Consider the following 19,582-nt stretch of genomic DNA (forward strand, 5'->3'; position numbering starts at 1 on the left):
CATGATATAAGATACATGAAATAACTCACCAAAACATTATTTTAAAGGGAGAACCAGCAGCACAGGTAACCATATTCTTAAATGGCTAAAATAACAGTGACACAGTAAGAGAATATATATTTTTAAAATTTTATTTAAAAAGGCAATAGATCTGTCACAATGTCATTTGTGCAAAAACCTTCATTAAATGGTCCATTTCATCCAAACTACATTCACTTCGTACAGAATGGACATATTAGTCTTTACTGGTTGTGAATGCTCACATCTCAGGCAACAGTAACAGTCTTTAAATCCACAGAAATCCACATCCAGAATAGGGTGTTCAAAAACACTATTTCATATTTACACACAGTGTCAAGACCGGTATAATTTCTTGATCTGTAAACATGATCAATAACGCTGTCACCGAATAACACAAACGGAATTTGTTCTTCAGATTCTATTAAAAAAGCCGATAATCAGGAAGAAACATTTAAATAACAAGCATCATTTGTTCTTTACAACTAATTATTTTATAGCTAAGCCAAACAACATTTATAATAAAAATAAAATTACAAAGATTTCTAAAAAACTATACAACGACAATTGATTTATACCTCAGCAGTTTCATTTCAAGTTAGACAAATTAATTTTAAATAATCATTTAACAGGTGGCCTGTCATAAGTCAGTCTTACACCATAATTCTTTGGCTTGTTTTAACATAGGCACAATTAGTGAAAATCCCAGAAACTACACGTGGAAATGACAGCTGAGAATGTCATACTGAACTGATGGTCCAAAGGAGAAGAGTCAGACATCCCAGATTTCCACAGAGATAAATAGCCAGGACTATGTTTTTAAAACAAAATTCCTAGGAAAGAAACGAAAAATTAATATAAAACATCAATGAAACATGTTTGTCATGAGGAAAAAACTCAATTCACCATGCTAGAAGTCTCATCCTCATCAGGAACAAACATAATCTCCTCTTTGTCGTCTGAATTAATATGTTCTGTGTAAATTTTGACGTTTTTGAAATATTTACCTGAAAAGCACATGCACAAAAACTGAAGCTGATTATCATCCAACCCAATATGTCAATTACTAATGCAGTATAATAAAACCTTTTACATTTTTCTAAATTCATACAGCACAATTTCCTGCCGAAACACTAATCATAAACATACAGTAAATATCTGCAGTGAAAAGAGCCCTGATGAATCCAGGTACAGAACACACAGGGTTGAGGGCGATTCACTGACCTATAGGTAAAAACCCCCTTCGATGGACTTCCAAAACTAAATCTGCCAGTACAAACCAGACCACAATGAACGCCAGGACCCCTGTGGACCATGGAGCAGGCAGGAGGAGAGCTTGCTGATGGATCCCGAGGAAGATGGTGACAACTAAATCAGGAAACACACGCAGCTCTCTTAGTGTTGAATAACACGTACTGCTAATATTATGCATCATAACATGACTAGCCTCCATAACAGTACCAAAACACATGACAATGAATCAGTTATGATGATAAAAACTAGAACATTTTATTTTGACAAAACTGTTTACTGCACAAATTTACTGAACTTACAAAGCTGCTTTCTGCTGTCAACATTGTCGATGCTATACATCTGTGTCACATAATTAAACATTCAAGACTTCTGTCTTACCAGCCACGATTTGAACTATTGTTCCGGTTCCAAAATGCATCCAGTTAAAGATGTATCTCCTGAGAGCAGATTTTACAGAAAAGACAGACATTTCAAAGGTGACCATTTCAAATCACATTTAATATTAAACTATTTCCCAAGCGATCTACACAGTTGCTAAAATGGTATAGACCCTGACAGACAACTCAGAAAGCCCTGTTTATAGGAATTGCATACTATTTGCAGTATACATACTGTTTTTAACATTTATATAAAATAGTGTATTTCTTGACAGACCATTCAGAAGCTTAGTATATTGTTCAGGATGGTATTGTACACTGCCATTCACAAAATTTGGGGTTGGTAAGATTTTTTTAAGGGGTGATGAATTGAGAAATCAACTTTTCCTTGAGCTTTTGATATATAAAAGTTCATGGTAATATAAGATTATCCTGTACGTTTCAGAGATGAAACTTGATTGTTAGTCAAAGAAAAGCTTTTATAGACACCTGGCCCAGAAAACAATCGTGTGCTTTATCCTGACGTCATTGTGTGGCGAAACCAAGCCTGCAGTCTCCCTCTCATTTACTGAAGCTTTCGCGCCTCGATCGCCCCCCGGTGGCCGGTCCCAGTATAGCCACCCCTCTGTGTTTTCCAATGGACGCGAGGCAAACTAAATAATAAAATTACACTTCAAATATTTTTCCCCAAAATTAGTTTATGTCACTGAAGGCAGTTATCATCACGATGATTTCATTTCAAGTGTTCGTTTTAAAAATAAGTTTAGTTTGAGTTAGTTATTTGATGCTATAAAACGGGGGGTGTGACGTCATGATTGACAGCTGAGACTGACGTCTTCTCTGAGGGAAGTTGTCACTGAGGCACTAACTGACTTTTTTCGAAATTTTTGGGAGCAGATTGGAGCTTTAGCTTTAATTTCTACATTTCCACAACTGTTTATTTCACACCAACATAATTAATTGTTCTGCATCTGCGAGAGTGTGGGCGGGCTTTTGATATCGCAGCTGTACTTCCTGCTCTACTTCCTGCGCTCTACTGCGCAACTCCGGTCCCGAAATCGCTACTGCCCAAGATGTGCGCGCCGTGCAGGCCGCCTAAAAGCTTCAAATCTACCAAGCGGAAACGGATGATGTCGAGTCGTCCATATTTTTTTACGGTGTATGGGCGTCTTGTAGTTCAGTAACTCGTGGAGCTGTTCGGATCATGCTAGCCAGCAGCAATAAACATGCCGAAGAAGATAGCAAGATATTGCGCTATTCCTGGTTGTGGAAGAACACAGTCGCTGCATAAGCTTTCTTCGGATCCTAATATTAGAAATGTCTGTTATTTATTTATTTTTAATGAAGTTCTAGCTCATGTGGGGAAGACATTATTCGCGTGTTCGCTTCATTTCACTGCGGAATCGCTTGAAAACAAGTGTCAGGTCGAGCTGGATTTGCAGATATATTGAGATTAAAACACAATGCAGTGCCTTCTATATTGGGTCTGACAGGAATTGTGCAACACACTTACGTGAGTAAAACATATTTTTCTTTATATGTGATAGAATTGCATTGTTACCTTAGCACGCTGTTACAGGCTGGAGATTAATTTTTTTGTTGGTTCATTGCGATTTGGGATCAGACTCCTAGGGTTAGGAAAGCCCGTTGGTAAGAGCTATCAAAACGGGGCTTTGTTTTCGAGACGGGCTACCAAAACGGAAGCCCGTCGGCAGGCCGGTGAATCTTAAATAGTGAATATAACATTCCTTTCTTGATCTACGATATCTGAAGGGCGCGTTCACATGTGTGGTTTGTGCTTATATCCACCGGTGAGGCGGGCCAAGTAATACAAAAATGCTTTCAAAACAATCCCTCACATGAACTGACAGGGGAGCTGAAGCTCATTCAATATGCAAATCTTATCCAATCCTAGCTGTGGGCGTTTAGTTCCAAGTCTCCAGTGTGGCACGCCCATTAAAACCCACCGTTCAGGAGAGAGAGCCTTAAAACCTAAAGCCTATTACTTATTAGTTATGATGTTTTTTAATGTAAAAACCACACAAACATCATTAGTTGACCTCAGACAACAGTATAAAAAAAATAAAAAAGCCAGTTCATGACACCTTTAATGTTTTCTTTTGCTCACCAAGGCTGGAGCTTTTAGCAGCTCCAGTCTTCACTGTTACCTTCAGAAATAATTTTAGGGTATGTTGACACAAGAACGATATGCTTATAGCAATAGTAATTATCTCATGATTTATTCACCCTCAAGCCATCCTAGGTGTATATGGCATTATACTTTTAGACAAGTACAGTCAGAGTTATAGTAAAAAAAGGTCCTGGCTCTTCAAAGATCTGGCTTCCCATATTTAAAACTTTACAAACTGTAATAAAAAATTCACTTCCACTTACTGATGTGCGCGTGTTACCCAGAGACTGGCGTTGCAGCGTATGACGAGTAAAAAGTTAGCATTTTTAGGCACCCAAAATGTTGTTGTCTTGTCGGTGTTGTCGTCTATTTTATTTGAAATAGAAATCTTCTGTCACATTATAAATGTCTTTACTCGTCACACTTTATTTAATGTGTCCTTAAAGGCACAATATTGTAAGATTTTTGAAATCCTTATATATTTTGTTGACTTACATTATATCTTAAATCCAGAGAAATAAGCTATTATAACCTATTTATTAAACTTCTTACCGACCCCAGTTTTTGGAATGGAAGTGTGTACTGGATGAAATGTCATAAACCATTATAAAAACAGTGTTTGTTTACAATGCTACACTACCATATTTTTCATACCATTATTCGCACAGCATGTATACTGTGTATGCATAGAAACCCCAGATGACTCACTACATTTGCCAGTTTGGGTAAATTTTTTATCCAATATACTTTAAAATAAAATAAAAACAGTATGCAGTACACAGTACACACTGCATTGCATGCTAATAGTATTTTCTGGCTGTATTATGCAGCTTTCCTGTTTCCAGGATTTACCTGGAGGCGTCTGGCGCTGGTCTGAAAAGTGCCATGACAGGCTGGATGACAGCGAGTGCCATGACGACACAGCCCAAATAGGGGTGTATGCCTGCCCGCTGGGGACAATACATTACATATTAGAACTGTCTATTCATAAAGATAATATTGTCAACAAACTTTGATTAGACAAACTCCATGAAGAAATCAGTAACGACAGGGAGCTTTTCACAGGCTGCCAAAGTACAAGGTTGATGGGTATTATTTTGTGTGGGGGCGGGTTTGACAACCGTTGCCATGGAACAGGGCGCCCTCAGCTGGTCATACAAAGGAAATGACAGAAGCTCGGACAGATACTTGGCATGAGGGATGTCACAGATGCCCCTGGTGAGTCACAAATGTGTCCCTCATGCCCAGCCTTACGGATGGATACATGTGTCAGCTTGAGGCTCAAATAAGCCAGCACTTGCAGACTTAATAAGACACTTGATCAACACTGTTCTTGATTAATCCCTAAAGAAAAGTGGGTATGTTTTTCATAAACGAGCCAAAAAGATGCCACATGGTGGGTCACTGCTGATGAATATGGTACATTCATTGGCTCTTTTTTATTCTGAGCAGACAGCATGTGGGTTTGACACATTGGCAACACTGTTGAACAGTCAGAGGTGTGTGATAAAGAGAGTGAAAATATGACACACTGTTAAAGCATGAGCATTACTCATAGGCAGACGTCTGTGTCTGTGTGCGTGTGTGTGTGTGTTACCTTGCTCCAGCCTCCTCTGTATATAAAAGGCAAAACAAAGCCAACCAAGGTGAGCAGAACTGTGAGGGCCATCAGCATTCGGTGTAACTGTGGAAACGAAAAGCCCTGAAGATGATTCACATTTGAAAATGTTCGGAAATCTTCATTTTAGCAAACAATCTCCTACCTGAAACCAAACCTTCTGCCCCAAAATATTCATTTCAGGCCAATCAGGTTTGAAGTATCGTGCCATGATGACACCGGCACTGACTGTCGACATCCAAGCGATCAGCATTAAAGCCCCTATGTATACAAACAGATAGTGAGTTACAGAACAGTCAACAGAAACCAGATGTTATCTTTACAACTTTTAGATTTTTGTCACTATGCGTTTACTAGGGTATTTTAGGTGTTTGTTATTTTGATGTTTACTTCCCCAAGACCCCAAAACAGTTTCATTTTAGCATTATTTAAAAACTATTACTTAATAATGTTTTGTATCAGCTTTTATTTTTATATTTACCTTGTTGCATTTATTTTTAAATAGAAATCATTTGTAACGTGCCCAAATCAGTGTCATTTAAGTATTATTTATTTACTATTATAGTACTTAAAGGTGCAGTGTGTAGTATTTATGAAGCTCTATTGACAGAAATGCATTATAATAGATATAACTGTTTTCAGTGGTGTATAAACACCTTTATTAATGAAGCGTTATGTTTTTATTACCTTAAAATGAGCTATCTACATACACCACTGGATCCCTTCAAGTGATATCACTATTTTTGGCCGCCATGTTTCTACAGTAGCCCTAAATGCACAAACTGTTCTACAGATCGCTATTCACTCTGTGGTCTCTCCAACGACGACATCTTTGTCCTGTGTTGGCCACCGTAGCTTCTCTATGTGATTAGAAAGGGAGGGATGAGTGGTGGGTGATTGCAATTCACAACCTCACCACTAGATGCTGCTAAAATCTACACAGTGCAACTTTATTAATATTTTGAATAGGCTTTTTAATATTTAATTATGTGCTTTTGTCACTTTTATTTGTTTTTAGTAACATTTCAGCTTATTTTAGTTAGTTGCCAAGAATTTTCTATCAGACAGAGAGAGAATTTACATTTATCTGAGAAAGAAATTAGATAGAAATTTAATCAGAGAAGGTAATAATTTTCATTTACGTTTAATTTTCCTTCTAATATTTATGTTTTATTTTATTTCAATTAACAAGCCTTAGAGATTTGTATAACAATTCAAACTAAAAATTCAAAAGTGTCCACCACCCAAATATTTTTCAATGTAAATAAAAAGGTGAAAAGCCTTAAAATGCATTGTATAGCTTACTGATATGCAGAGTTTTGTTATTAAACATCACCATGATATTTGATGAGCAAGGGCGATCGAGAACCAGTTAGATCCTCAGGGGGTCCCGTTATGACCGTCTGATAGGTAGAAATCAGAGGTTGACGGTCATGTCGATGAGTTAGCCCTGGAGAGAGACAGTAATTTCTTTGATATTACTGCCCACAAAAAATAAACTAAGAAACAAAACAAAAAAACAACCTCTCACCTTTTTCAGCTCGACCATGTGCCATGAAGAGGTAGTACATCTGGTCCAAGATGAACCGGTTCGCATTGCCAGGTGGGATGTGAATGTCTCTGCGGAAGCTACACTGAATCACTCCGTCTGATAGTCTCCAAGCTGCGTCTTTCAGAATGTTCTAGGAATAAATATGAGTACAAAGACTAGAGAGTAAATTCATAATAATATATTGTTTTTTTGTCTTTGTTTTAACATGTTTTTAAAGGAATCATTTAAAAACAAATGTCAGATTCCTGTTATCATTTATTCAATCTTTATTTAAGTCCATATATCATTTAGTAAAGTCCATAAAAGTGCATATATCCATCATATAACTGCTCCACATGGCTTCAGGGTTAATAAAGGCCTTCTGAAGCAAAGTGGTGCGTTTGTGTAAGAAAAACATCCATATTTAAAACTTTACAGACTAAAATAACTAGCTTACGGTGGTCAGTGGTACGAAAGTACGCATGGCGTACGCAAGGCAAAGAGTAACCCTTGACACATTTGTATTGACAAACGCAGAAGCGCAGAGAATAGAGGCAAAACAAAGCACAGGTCATAAATTAGAAGTCAAAAACGAGAATTTTTAAAGAGAATGGAAGAGGAATTTCAATATAAGAGAAGGAGGGCTTGAGTTTGCTGCCCAGCACTATCCGTGAGAGGTGTCAAAGCTTTCGATGCTACTATACATCGCATCAAGTCTTAGTGCAAGTCGACTTGCTAGTTATTTTAATTTATAAAGTTTTAAACATAGATATTTTTCTTACACAAACGCGCCACTTCACGCAAGTTCAGATACACGGTTTTAAATAATGACGTTTATTGTTAAGATCAACTAAATTTGTTTTATTTTCTTCTCAAAACTGGCAACTGTCCATTGAAAAAAATGCAGGATGTGATGTCACGCGGACTGTGATAAAGGCCTATAGAAAACCACAACAATCCAATCAATTCTTGATGGACAATATCAAGTTCTGCCCTTCATTTGTTCTTGTTCGAGAAGCCGTTTCACTCAGATAGAAATGCGTTAGTCAAGCCTCCATTACCACCTCAAAAATAATCAATAGAATCAGCAACAGAGGCAAAAACCTGACAAATGACTTTAACATTAAAACATCATTAACAAGGTTGTGAAGTGTGGAAGCCGTAATATATGCTGAATAATTGAAATCAGGGAACCACCTCGGTTGTGCATTATTTTTCTAACAAGTCAATAGCCCTTTGTAAATCATTTCTCACTTAAATCAGAGTGTGCTGTTTGTTAGACATTTTCACTGTTCAATCAATGCAAGTACCTCTGAAGAGATTTCTGGGTGAGTCCGTCCAGAAACAAACGCAGCCTTGATGTCAACTCCGTCAGTGTTTCTAATACACAGGTAGACATCATCGTTCCCCTGAAATGCACAACACATTTGCTATTATTTATGCAAAGATATGCGAGTAATTCAAAGGCATAATAACAATGTTCTGCACCGTGTAATTTCATTATCAATGATATACTATTATAGTTTTTATACATATTACAATTTTAATTTTAGTTAAAGTGGGGAGAAATGTTGTTTCATGCATACTGAGCTTTTTACACTGTTAAAGACTTGGATTCCCATCCTAAACATAGACAAAGTTTCAAAAACTAATGTTGGACGTTTGATGGAGTATTTCTGTGTTAAAAATACTCCTTCCGGTTTCTCACAAGTTTCGGAGAGTTTTTTTCCGAGTATGGGTCTACTTGACATTAATAGAACGGAAGGTCCTTGTATGGGCCGTATGGGCTCTTCTCCCGGTAGGGTGCGCGCACGCGCGTGACTAGAGCGAGAGAGGAAATGCACGGCCGTAAACACTCTCTCAGCTGCAGATCCAGTCATCCGTGAACACTAATGTCGGTTATAGTCCGCGCCGCGCTCCACTTCATTCCTCCACTTTGACATTAAGCGACTTCAACGCTTCAGCACAGCATTCCGGGAAGGCAGCGCTGCATTTGAACCGATTTGAACGCAGAAATGCTTCAGTCGCATCGCAAAGTGGATCTCCACACTCCAAGAAGTGTGTTTTTGACGGAGCCGTCCCAGCGATAAAGGTTCGGTCCTGCTTTGGAAGCAGCCAGTGAGTAAAACTGCTTCAAATGTCTGTGCTGTTGCTTATCGTTGCGTAAACATCAGTAAACGACATGATCGCGTGCTTCGTCATTCCGCATGCTTCGTTACACTAGTCTGACGTGCAAAACCGTTTTGCTTGCTACTAAGGTTTGGTCACATACAATAGTCCATAAACCGAATCATGTCCTCATAAACTGAGAGTAAAGACAAATGTTGACAGGCCACTAAATACAGTACATACCACAGAGACGGACGTCCTGCTGTTGCTGTTTCTATTTCAGCCTCCGAATTAGATTCTGGATCATATCTATTAGCTGAGATCGATAGCAAGGGTTTCTCCACGCTTGAGGACGTCACTGCTTTGCATTCGTCATTCTTTAGCTCCGCCCACACGATACGCCTCCAGGCGCTCGTTTTTTTCCGGAAAGACTCGGTACAGCCCATATTTCTTTTACAAATATAATAAAACTAAAGACTTTTCGGAGATATGAAAGATGCAATACTACTCTATAGGTACTCAAGATTGACATGAGATTGACTGAAACTGAGTGTTTCACACCCCTTTAAAGTTTTAGTCATTTTTTTGTTTGAAAAAAAAAGCCTATATATATATTTTATAAAGTTATTTTAGTACAAGTTAAACTAAACTAAAATTAGAAATGTTGCCATGGCTACTTGTTATAAAATACAATGGAAATGTGTATTTTTTTTAAATATATATTTTAGTCTAAGTTAAAGATTATAACCCTGATTTCACACTTAGAATACTTATCAGGGATCAGAGTGTACCATGCTACAAAAGGTCAAAGTAACATATGCTGTACAATAAGATGTGACATATGAATGTAAATTATTTAAAGTGTCTGTCTAGATTACCATCCATTTGTCCAGTGATAAGGCAAAGGACACATAACCATTTGAAGGTCCGCTGAGCTCAAACATCACGCTATTCCCCTCAGTCCTAAAGGACAGGAAGTGACACGCCGTGTCATTTTGTGGGTCACAGCCCTGTGGATCTCTCAGACATGATTTCCTGATTCCACAGCCCTCAGAGGTGAACTGAAAATAGAAGAGAATAGTATTTATCATTCATTAGTATTATTTACATATTTCAATTATTCTGAGGCTAAAATGCTCCCAAAGTGATGACAGTGTGTAAACTGATACTTCAGTGACTTAAGCAGTGTTTTGACTCACTGAACGTGACAGTGTTGAGAAAGCTGTGGTTTTGGCACCAATGGAACCCCCAAAGGTAGTTTGTGGTGGAGGAACGACACCATATTGGGACACCACTGGGCCTGGAATCTTCACCCAATATTCCTTATAGCCTCGGGCAACTGTTAACCTGAAAAAAGAGAGAAAGAAATCAACCCATATTAAAGTCACCATGAAATCCAAATTGCCGAATCTTATTTTTGTATGTATTATTGTAGTATCTATTATAAGTGATGTATCCGTGCACATCTATTTGTTTTAAATTCAGGTCTTTCATCAAAATAACTTCCCCTCCAGCTCACAGCGACATCTCTTCTCTGATGATGTGTTTAATGGTGTGAGAGTGGAACAACCTGTCACTTATATGAGATCGACCAATAGCAAACCAACAATCTAACCATCCAATCAATTCAAAATCAAGTCCCGCCCTACATTTTTTATTGTCCGACAAGCCATCTCACTTGGATATACATCACAACAGGGAAGAAAAGACTATCGCAACTTCTGTTTCACTTTCATGTGTAACTAGAAGGTGGGTAGAAATGGGATTTGAAAACTTACAGAAACTGCACACTGGAAGGAGAGTCAGGTGGTGCTACCCAGATAACCTGGACCTCGGTCTTATGGGAATCACTGGTATGACTCACAGCAGAGTTCTGTGAATTTTGAAAATACAGTATTTTAAGTATTTCATCTTTTTAGGTCAATAAATAAATCATGTTAAAAAAAATAATAATAAAAAAACTCACTGACCGCTTTATTGTCACACTGAAGAAGCTGAGAAATTTGAGAATTTATTAACTTAAATGATCCAACTATTTCTCTGAGATTCCCAGCATTCCTGGCTTCTATGAGGAATCCTTTGAAGTACTGTTTGGTCCCTGAAAATGCCATTGCTAATGTCACTGCAAATATGAAAAAAAAACAATTATACTGTAAAAAAAATAAATAAATTCAGTGCAAGATTTGAGAAGCTTTAACATGACAAGTTAAGTATACTAATTCAGTACTCCTACCTTTGATTTCATCTGCAGGCCTGAATTGGGATGTGTTTGTTGTGATGATGAATGGTGGATCTTTGGTGCTGGGAACATTGGGATCATGTTGGGGTGTCATGTCCCCACAAGCCTCTTTAACATTTCCATTACTGTAGCAAAATACTGTCTCTAAACATACTGGGAACAGCAGCAATACAATCCTCATCTTCACAAGAACCTGAAATAAATGGATAATACTGTGTGAATCCCAAACTATTATTTGTCAAGCAATCCATACGTAGATGAAATAGGTGGCAGTGTCATGGAATAGGTAAAAGTATCAAGTATCATCAAGATGCATCTGCAAAAAAAAAAACATAATAATTGTACTTTGAGTGAGCAAAATATATAATGTCCATGATTCAATGATAAAAATATAGTCAGCTGTACATTACAAAAGTTTTTCAAAAAAAAAGGCCTGTTGTCTAATCAGGAAAAAAACCTGGAAAAAAAAGATAAGCTGGGGGACTGTGACTGTTACTGACTACAGATCAGCACTAAAAGACTGCAGAGTTTCAACACACAGACACTGATCTGCAATACATAAATATGTGTGTGTGTGTGTGTGTGTGTGTGTGTGTGTGTGTGTGTGTGTGTGTGTGTTATATATAGGCCTATTTGCTAATTATTTTTTACATACAGGAAATTGGTTGATGTAACATTGATTCAAATTAAAATTAATTATAAGGTTTTCTACAAAACAAAATCTTAAGTGTTCAAAATCATCACCAAGTCTTCCGACACTAGGTGTCCAATCTTCCTCATGCATGAGTCATGCTGTTCCCTTTTTATATTCAACATAGTTTTAATAAAAAAAATATATACAACAAGTAGGCTATAGCCAGAGAAATTGTCGGATCGGGATTTATGCGGGTGAACATGAGCGGTTCGTGAGTGGATTTTGCAGAAATAAGCTTTACCTTCTCCTAACTCCCCCTTTAGCGGTGCACCTGCCTGTTTAGTAAGCAGGATTTGATGGCCGCATTCATACACTTTATAAAATGCAATTCAATGTGGAAGTAATCCAATACAAAATACATTTTTGTGCATGTATTCTGTAACTAAATACATTTCGAAAGTATCCTGCCCAACACTATATATATATGATATGAATTAGCGAGAGAGAGAGAGAGAGAGAGAGAGAGAGAGAGAGAGAGAGAGAGAGAGAGAGAGAGAGAGAGAGAGAGAGAGATATGATTGATTTAGTTAAAGTCAAGTGTTAATGTGATGGGTCAAGGTCATATTTCTGTATCTTTCGTCAGGCTAACGACATCTACATATACAGATAGATAAAACAAAAACGTTAGTAAAAAGCAAGGTGGGAAAATTTGACCTCTTTAAACTGTGCACAAATATAGCAGCCACATTCCCCTTTACACTGTAACTGCAGCAGCTACTTCCTAGTTGACAAGACGTCTGCGCGCATGTGTAAAAAAGAAAACGAGCAGCCAAATAGACAGACAAGTACAACAAACTGCTGACGGAACGATAAAACAAGTTCATGTGCTTACCTCCATTCATTTAAAATAAATTACCATCACACTATCACGTAAAAAAAATCACAATCGTGCGTGAGATGCATGTGCACGCGCAAAAGGTATGGGCGGTCTTTTGCGAGGAGGCGTTTGATTGGTTGAATGCCGTGCTCCAAGATTCTCCCATCCCAACCAACGACATGTGGGTGGGGCTAATATGAATGACAAACAATTGACGTGTTCCTGAGGAGGAGCATTTTTTTCGTGTGTGTGAACTCAAGCCAAGTAGTAGTAGCTAGTAGTAATTTTAATTTAAGCAATATCACAAGAACAGGAGTTCTGTAATACTGAATGGCCTTCCGCCTCAGGCTCAGGTAACTTAATCCAAGTCGTGTTGTATCCTCGTGCTCGTGTGCAGAGCATAGGTGCAGAGGCGGAAAGTAATGGAGTATTTTTACTCTGCTTATAAGTCAATTGCCTATACTATACTTTTCTTCTTTGGAAAACTCTTACTTCACAACATTTTTAAATGAAATAATATTAAATATATTTATTTTATTTAATATAAAATATTTTATTGACATTAAAGCATACTGTCATACTTATTACTGCACTACGTTCCATATTGAATATCATTTAAAACTTTATTACATAACACATTTAGTACTGTATACTTAGTTTTACTCAATGTAATTGTTTAAATAACTTGACAAGTACAAGTTTTCATTGAGTAAAAGTAAGAAAGTACTACATTTTTATTGAAATTTATTATTAAAGGGGGGAAAAAAGTAGTTGCAGTGAAAAGTATTGCATTATATATTATGTTTTGGAACTGAGTGAAGTTTTCCACAGAAAAACACTGATAAAGTATATACTTGAAAAATTTACTTGAGTAGAAAGTTTTTACTTCACTACTGTCCACCTCTGCTTGTGTGATATGACTGAAATACACTAGTAATAATAATAATAAACGATAATAAAGAATTCAATATTAATATACATTATTCATGAAGAACATTACACTAGTCATTTATAGATTATAGTACACCTATGTGCTGAATGGACAGCGCATGTTCTTCCTGATGTAACCAGTGGCATGCAACTCGAAAGGTACTGGCTATATTTAGGGTCATTGAAAGGTCATGTCACCTCAGATGCATGACCTTATTAGATGCATAAGGTCTGCTCTATGACCAACATCGGTTGACACACCGGTGAGGAGTCTGTTGCTGGTAATGAAACTTTTATTAGTTAATTTCAATTATTGCACCTTATTGTAATATTTAAAAAAAAAAAAAATGCATGAAATGCATGCTATGTATTATAAAATGTGGAAAATAAGAGCCCTCATGTGTCAAGATAAGTTATATTCTTGGTTGTTTTAATATCTCTCTGAGCATATCTCACATGGAAATACATTATTAGCTAAATTTAATGTTTATGAAATGTTTCAGATACAATTTGTACAAGTTATCTTTTAAAGGTTTCTAAATCTTTGCAATATAAAATGATCTACAAACAATTATTTCATCTTTTTGTTGTCATGAACTAGGAATGCCTTTATGCAATATCTATCTTTATCTATCTATCTATCTATCTATCTATCTATCTATCTATCTATCTATCTATCTATCTATCTATCTATCTATCTATCTATCTATCTGTCTATCTGTCTGTCTGTCTGTCTGTCTGTCTGTCTGTCTGTCTATCTGTTGTCTATCTGTCGGTCCTGTCATCATTGTATCCATATGCTATTGCTTCAGGTTAGGTCAGTAGGTCAGATTCTTTAATTCAAATATTGTTGAGAAACTGTCAAAAATTTCCAAGTCCCCCACTTGCCTATATCAATTGCAACAGATCGTTCACATGTTGATCATTGTTATTGTATGATAGCCCACACACTTGGAAAACCAGAGGTAACCTCTCCTATGTTTAAAGGGCATCCTAAAAAAGCACCGCCAACATGTTCCGTGGCCAACAGACCCGAGTGCTTCTCCTGAATGACATGGAGAGACTGGAGCGCACTCTATTTCGCTTGGAGCAAGGTAGGTCTTCTTCTCATAAGTTGTGCTTTGCGAATGCAAATATTTTCATTTATGTCATCACTGGCTGTGCTGTCATGATGTTTATTTTATTCTTTTATAGATTTATTCTATTATTTAGAATTTAGAATTCTGTTCTTGATGCATAAATTATTCTATCCCTGTTATTTCTCTTAATTTATTACTCTCTGCAACTCAAGACATTGGACCACTGGAGAAGCTTTGGATAGATTTACGTGTTACTCGTGGTGCATGAGCACCGAATATCACATTCAAAAAGCTGCCTGCTATATATAGCGGAGGAATGTGCTGGTGTTCTATCCCATTTGCTGTGGTGCTCACAGGTTTTGCAGTGTAGATAATGTAAATATAGCTTACTATTGTATGCAAATGTCAGATTGTCGCTAATTACAGAATAGAATACTACTAATAGAATCATACTGCTTACTACACACTGTGAAGCAGTACTATTATGCAACCATAAACCTGAAACTCTTTTTAGCATTATCATTTTTGAGCCATGTGCTCCCTCTGGAATTTGTAAAATAGCTTAAATATATTTTTATGAGTAAAATAAAATCTTAGTCTACTCGATTTTCATGTTTTGTTCTACAGCAGATCATTATTTTTTTTTTAAATTATATCACCATTTTCAGTAAATATGGATTAAAACAGACCCCTTTTTTAATTGGATTTTCCAAGCATGCTGTTAGCTGTTAGAAATTAGTCATAGAAAAAATGGCAATATCAATAAAATGTAAGATAAAATATAAGGCCGTTTTTATTGTAATTTTTATTGTTTATATGCTTTTGCATAAATCCGTGGTCAGTTTAATTTTTTATTGTTAAACACACAACATAGCACATTCAGTAAAATGTAGATAAAATATTCCAAATATAATTCATTTTAAAATATAATTTAAATATCCATTATATTTAATGAAATTTTAACACACTGATAAACACAAACATTCTCATCTTTTAGTTTAAAGACAACGGGAAGGCTTTATGAATTGTATGTCTCTAAAAATGCATAAGTTAAGTTTATCAAATTGTACACCAAACAAAACATGAATAAACAACCCGTGGCTTCAATTAAAGATTTATGAGTGAAATAAGATCTTGAAGTCTACTTGAAGGGATTTTAATGTTTTGTTCTAAAATATAAATTACACATTATCTGTAAAGTTTTGTATTGTGTTTTTTGTATTAAAAACTCAGCTAGTTGATATTAAGTTTCATTACTCTAATAATTTATTATTTTAGGACCATCGATTGAAAAATGCACTATTTAGGAAGGTTTCAGACTTACAGGGTTATTGGTTGTGCATCTCCTCCTGTTGTTTTCTCATGCGACTCGCATTTAAATGATCTTAGGCTTTGAGCTTCAGTTCCGCCTGGGCCCGACCCTGCAGGGCAAGAATGTGAATGTCCACACCGACTACCCAGCACCGGGCAAGAAGTTCATTGGCTCCAGCTTCCGTCAGCTGGAGTGGGTGAACCCCAGTGGCAGAGAGGATGACTCAGACAAGTACTGCACACTGGACCTGGAGATAGCAGGGTCTTATCAGTATTACTTTGGGTGTGGGTGAGTGAGAATTCTTAGAATATTGTCAGTTTCTAACTGCTGTATAAATTAAAAGATGTTACCATATTGTGTATGCAGGAATGAGAGAAGAACCGGAGGTGGCTACATTGTTGTGGATCCGGTGTTGCGTGTCGGCCATGAGAGAAAGATCCTGCCTCTGGATTGCATCACAATTCAGACTTACTTGGCAAAGTGTCTGGGACATCTCGATGAATGGCAAGACAGACTCAGAGTGGCCAAGGAAACTGGTATGAATCATTTATCAGTGTCTATTGAAACTCATTTATGAGTTTGGTATTGCAATATTACTTGAGTCCAGCAAAAAAAAAGAAAAAAAATCTGAAGCCCCTTCAAATGTTTTTGACCCCCACCATTTGTGCTATTGATGAATGATACCTTAAATGATGAAGACTCCATGCTGGGTGTTCTTCTTTTAAATATTAGACTTTAAAAAAAAAGACGATAAACCCCCCCATATGTTTACATTGCATGAGTAACCAAAACAATAGGAGTCCAAAATCTAATAGAGAACTGAGGGTAGACTTTGTTTCCCAGTAAGTAACCATCTAGCAACCACTCTGAACACCATAGAAACACCCAAGCAACCAGCCAAAACACCCAATCATATAGCAACACACTGGCACTTTTGCACTGCTGACAACTAACAAGCCATGTTTTAGCCATGTTTAGCAATGCAAGGTACAAAAAGCACTATTCATTTGAATTAGATGAACCACCAATTATTTTCACTAATCTTTTCTTTAATGTTTAGGTTACAATATGATCCACTTCACACCTCTGCAGAAACTAGGCTTATCACGGTCATGCTACTCCATAGCTGATCAGCTAGAGCTGAACCCCGATTTCTCCCCACCTGGCAAGAACTACACCTGGATGGATGTGGGCAACCTGACGGAGAAACTCAAGAAAGAGTGGAATGTGATTTGCATCACAGACGTGGTGTACAACCACACAGGTACTGAGAAACTTCCAGCACTTCATCTTTGGCTATTTATATAATTGGAATAGCAATGTCACCTCTGAAGGATGACACAGCAGACTTAGAAGTGGTTGGGCTATTTATATATCAATTGCAGCAATCAGAGAGTAGATGAAAGCTGGTCACATCTGTGGCACAATGGTTGAGATTTTTGACCTTTCAGTCACACTGTAGAAGGATTTATGTTGGCCACCCAGTTCTTAGTGGCATTCTAATATTTCATGTTGCCCTCTGCTTCATGTGTGTAATCATGGGCGTAGATTACGCGGGGGACGCGGGGGACATGTCCCCCTCACTTTTAATAAAATGTATTTTCGTCCCCCGCACTTTTACTGGGTCTTACCGATCCTAGTCGACCCGCTCCGAGCGGGATTCGATCCGGCGTTACCCTGCGCGGCGACGGCCAAGTTAACAGGGACACTAAAAACAGCCTTCTCTAACCTCGGTTTATAGCGCGCTTCTTGAGGTCACGGGCAAGTGTATTTACATAGAAACCAATGTGAATACATCAAGATTTAAATTCAGAGACAAAAAATAATCTATGCATGACCTGTAATTTTTTTCGATTCCTAATATGAGGAGGGCGCTCACACAGAAAGTCCAATAGTGGATTCGTAATACCCAGTCACGCTGCTGAAGGAAAACAATCGTTATGAGAGATTAAACGTGACGACGACAATCAGACGATTGCGACAATATATGCTTTATGTGTGTTTTTCAAGTCATCTCGATGTAGGCTATTTATTGACAATAAAGTAGGCTATCATGTGATTAATGTTTAGTATCTTCTGCTCACCAAGGCTGCATTTATGTAATGAAAAATAGTTAAAAAAGTAATATTTTGAAACATTATTACAAATTAAAACAGCTTTTTTCCTATGTGAATATATAGTAATTTATTCCTGTGATCAAAGCTGTATTTATCATCATTACTCCAGTCTTCAGTGTCACATGATCCTTCACTAATTATTCTCATATGAGGATTTCATAATCAAGAAACATTTATGATTATTATCTGTGTTGAAAACAGTTGTGCTGCTTAAAAATGTTGTGGAAACCATGATAGTGGTTACATGTTATTTTTCAGGATTCTATAGAATTTTTGAATATAATTTTTTGAATAGAAAGTTCAATGGACAGCATTTATTTGCATTTATTAAATCAATTATTATCTAATTTGTAATATTAAAAATATCACTTGTGATCAATTTAATGCATGTCTGATCAATAAAAGTATTAATTTAGCTCTTTTTTTAATTTTACCACAAATGTTTAGATGGTTTCCACAAAAATTAAGCATCACAATGAGCAGCATAACTGATAATAATCCTAAATGTGTGTTGATCATTAGATCCTCATATGAGAATGATTAGTGAAGGATCATGTGACACTGAAGACTGGAGATATGATGATAAATTCAGCTTTGATCACAGGAATAAATGACACTTTACTATATCTTCACATAGAGAAGAGCATGGTTTACATTAGAATACTTTTTTTTTTTTACATTGCATAAAATCTGCAAAGTCTTAATGCAGAAGTGTTTGTAGTATATAAACCAATCATAAAATTGGCATAAAAAATAGGAGAATAACATTATAGATATTAATTAATGGTTATTGTTCAGCAGTGTATTTGATATCTTGCCCAATTAAAAGCAAGAGATGCGATAAATTATATTGGTCCAAAAAAAAAAAATGTCATTACGACATTTCTGTCCCCCTCACTTCTGAAAAGATGGCTACGCCCCTGTGTGTAATGGGAACAAAGTTTCATGTCTGTCCTTGGAACCCATATAGGTTATTAGGGTGTGAAAGTACTGTTTCTTGCCTATCTTTAGGGCCCAAGCCCTGAAAGGGCGCAGAGCCCTATTGTTCTTCTAAGGATTATTATTAGGGCCCAAGCCCTGAAAGGGCGCAGAGCCCTATTGTTCTTCTAAGGATTATTATTATTTATTATTATTTTTTTTACCGACTATTTGGGCATTTTTGGGGCCTTTCCCATGCTCGAAAACTCTTGAAACTTTGCACACGCATCAGAATGCGCGGCCATCAGGGCCGGGCTGAGGCTGGGACCCGGGCGTGGCAGGGGGGCTCGACAGCGCCCCCTAAAGTGGGCTCTGAAAACAGGGTCTATAAATCAAACACACTTGCACGTACATATATGAAACTCGGTACACATATAG

The 19,582-nt window shown here is 37.0% G+C and overlaps 2 protein-coding genes across 6 annotated transcripts in view; one reads left to right on the top strand and one right to left on the bottom strand.

Moving 5' to 3' along the window:
* Positions 1–117: 117 nt before the first annotated feature.
* On the bottom strand, positions 118–16,259 carry frrs1b (ferric-chelate reductase 1b). 3 transcript variants are annotated; one of them, XM_067434900.1, is made up of 16 exons: positions 16,122–16,259; positions 11,272–11,470; positions 11,009–11,160; positions 10,817–10,911; positions 10,238–10,385; positions 9,917–10,099; positions 8,240–8,338; positions 6,930–7,080; positions 6,735–6,848; positions 5,544–5,659; positions 5,378–5,464; positions 4,633–4,730; positions 1,651–1,709; positions 1,243–1,386; positions 925–1,025; positions 118–851 (listed from the first exon to the last, which is right to left on the bottom strand). In XM_067434900.1, the coding sequence occupies exons 2-16, from the start codon at positions 11,456–11,458 to the stop codon at positions 759–761; spliced, it is 1,827 nt and encodes a 608-aa protein (XP_067291001.1). In that variant the 5' UTR covers positions 11,459–11,470; positions 16,122–16,259; the 3' UTR covers positions 118–758. The 3 variants fall into 3 exon arrangements, with proteins under 3 accessions (XP_067291001.1, XP_067291000.1, XP_067291002.1); XM_067434899.1 differs by lacking the exon at positions 16,122–16,259 and adding an exon at positions 12,804–12,945; XM_067434901.1 differs by lacking the exon at positions 16,122–16,259 and adding an exon at positions 12,626–12,753.
* Positions 13,952–19,582, top strand: part of LOC137063640 (glycogen debranching enzyme-like) — a 33,284-nt gene continuing 27,653 nt past the window's right edge. For 2 of the 3 annotated variants that reach the window (XM_067434894.1, XM_067434895.1), the window contains exons 1-5: positions 13,952–13,999; positions 14,706–14,812; positions 16,187–16,397; positions 16,476–16,645; positions 17,170–17,373. In XM_067434894.1, coding sequence (XP_067290995.1) covers positions 14,731–14,812; positions 16,187–16,397; positions 16,476–16,645; positions 17,170–17,373 — 667 coding nt within the window. In that variant the 5' untranslated portion in view covers positions 13,952–13,999; positions 14,706–14,730. Of the gene's footprint in view, positions 14,000–14,705; positions 14,813–16,176; positions 16,398–16,475; positions 16,646–17,169; positions 17,374–19,582 lie in introns of those variants that run through there. The other variant, XM_067434896.1, reaches the window with a different exon arrangement.

The sequence above is a fragment of the Pseudorasbora parva genome, chromosome 24 (genome assembly GCF_024679245.1).
Source record: "Pseudorasbora parva isolate DD20220531a chromosome 24, ASM2467924v1, whole genome shotgun sequence".
NCBI lineage: Eukaryota > Metazoa > Chordata > Actinopteri > Cypriniformes > Gobionidae > Pseudorasbora > Pseudorasbora parva.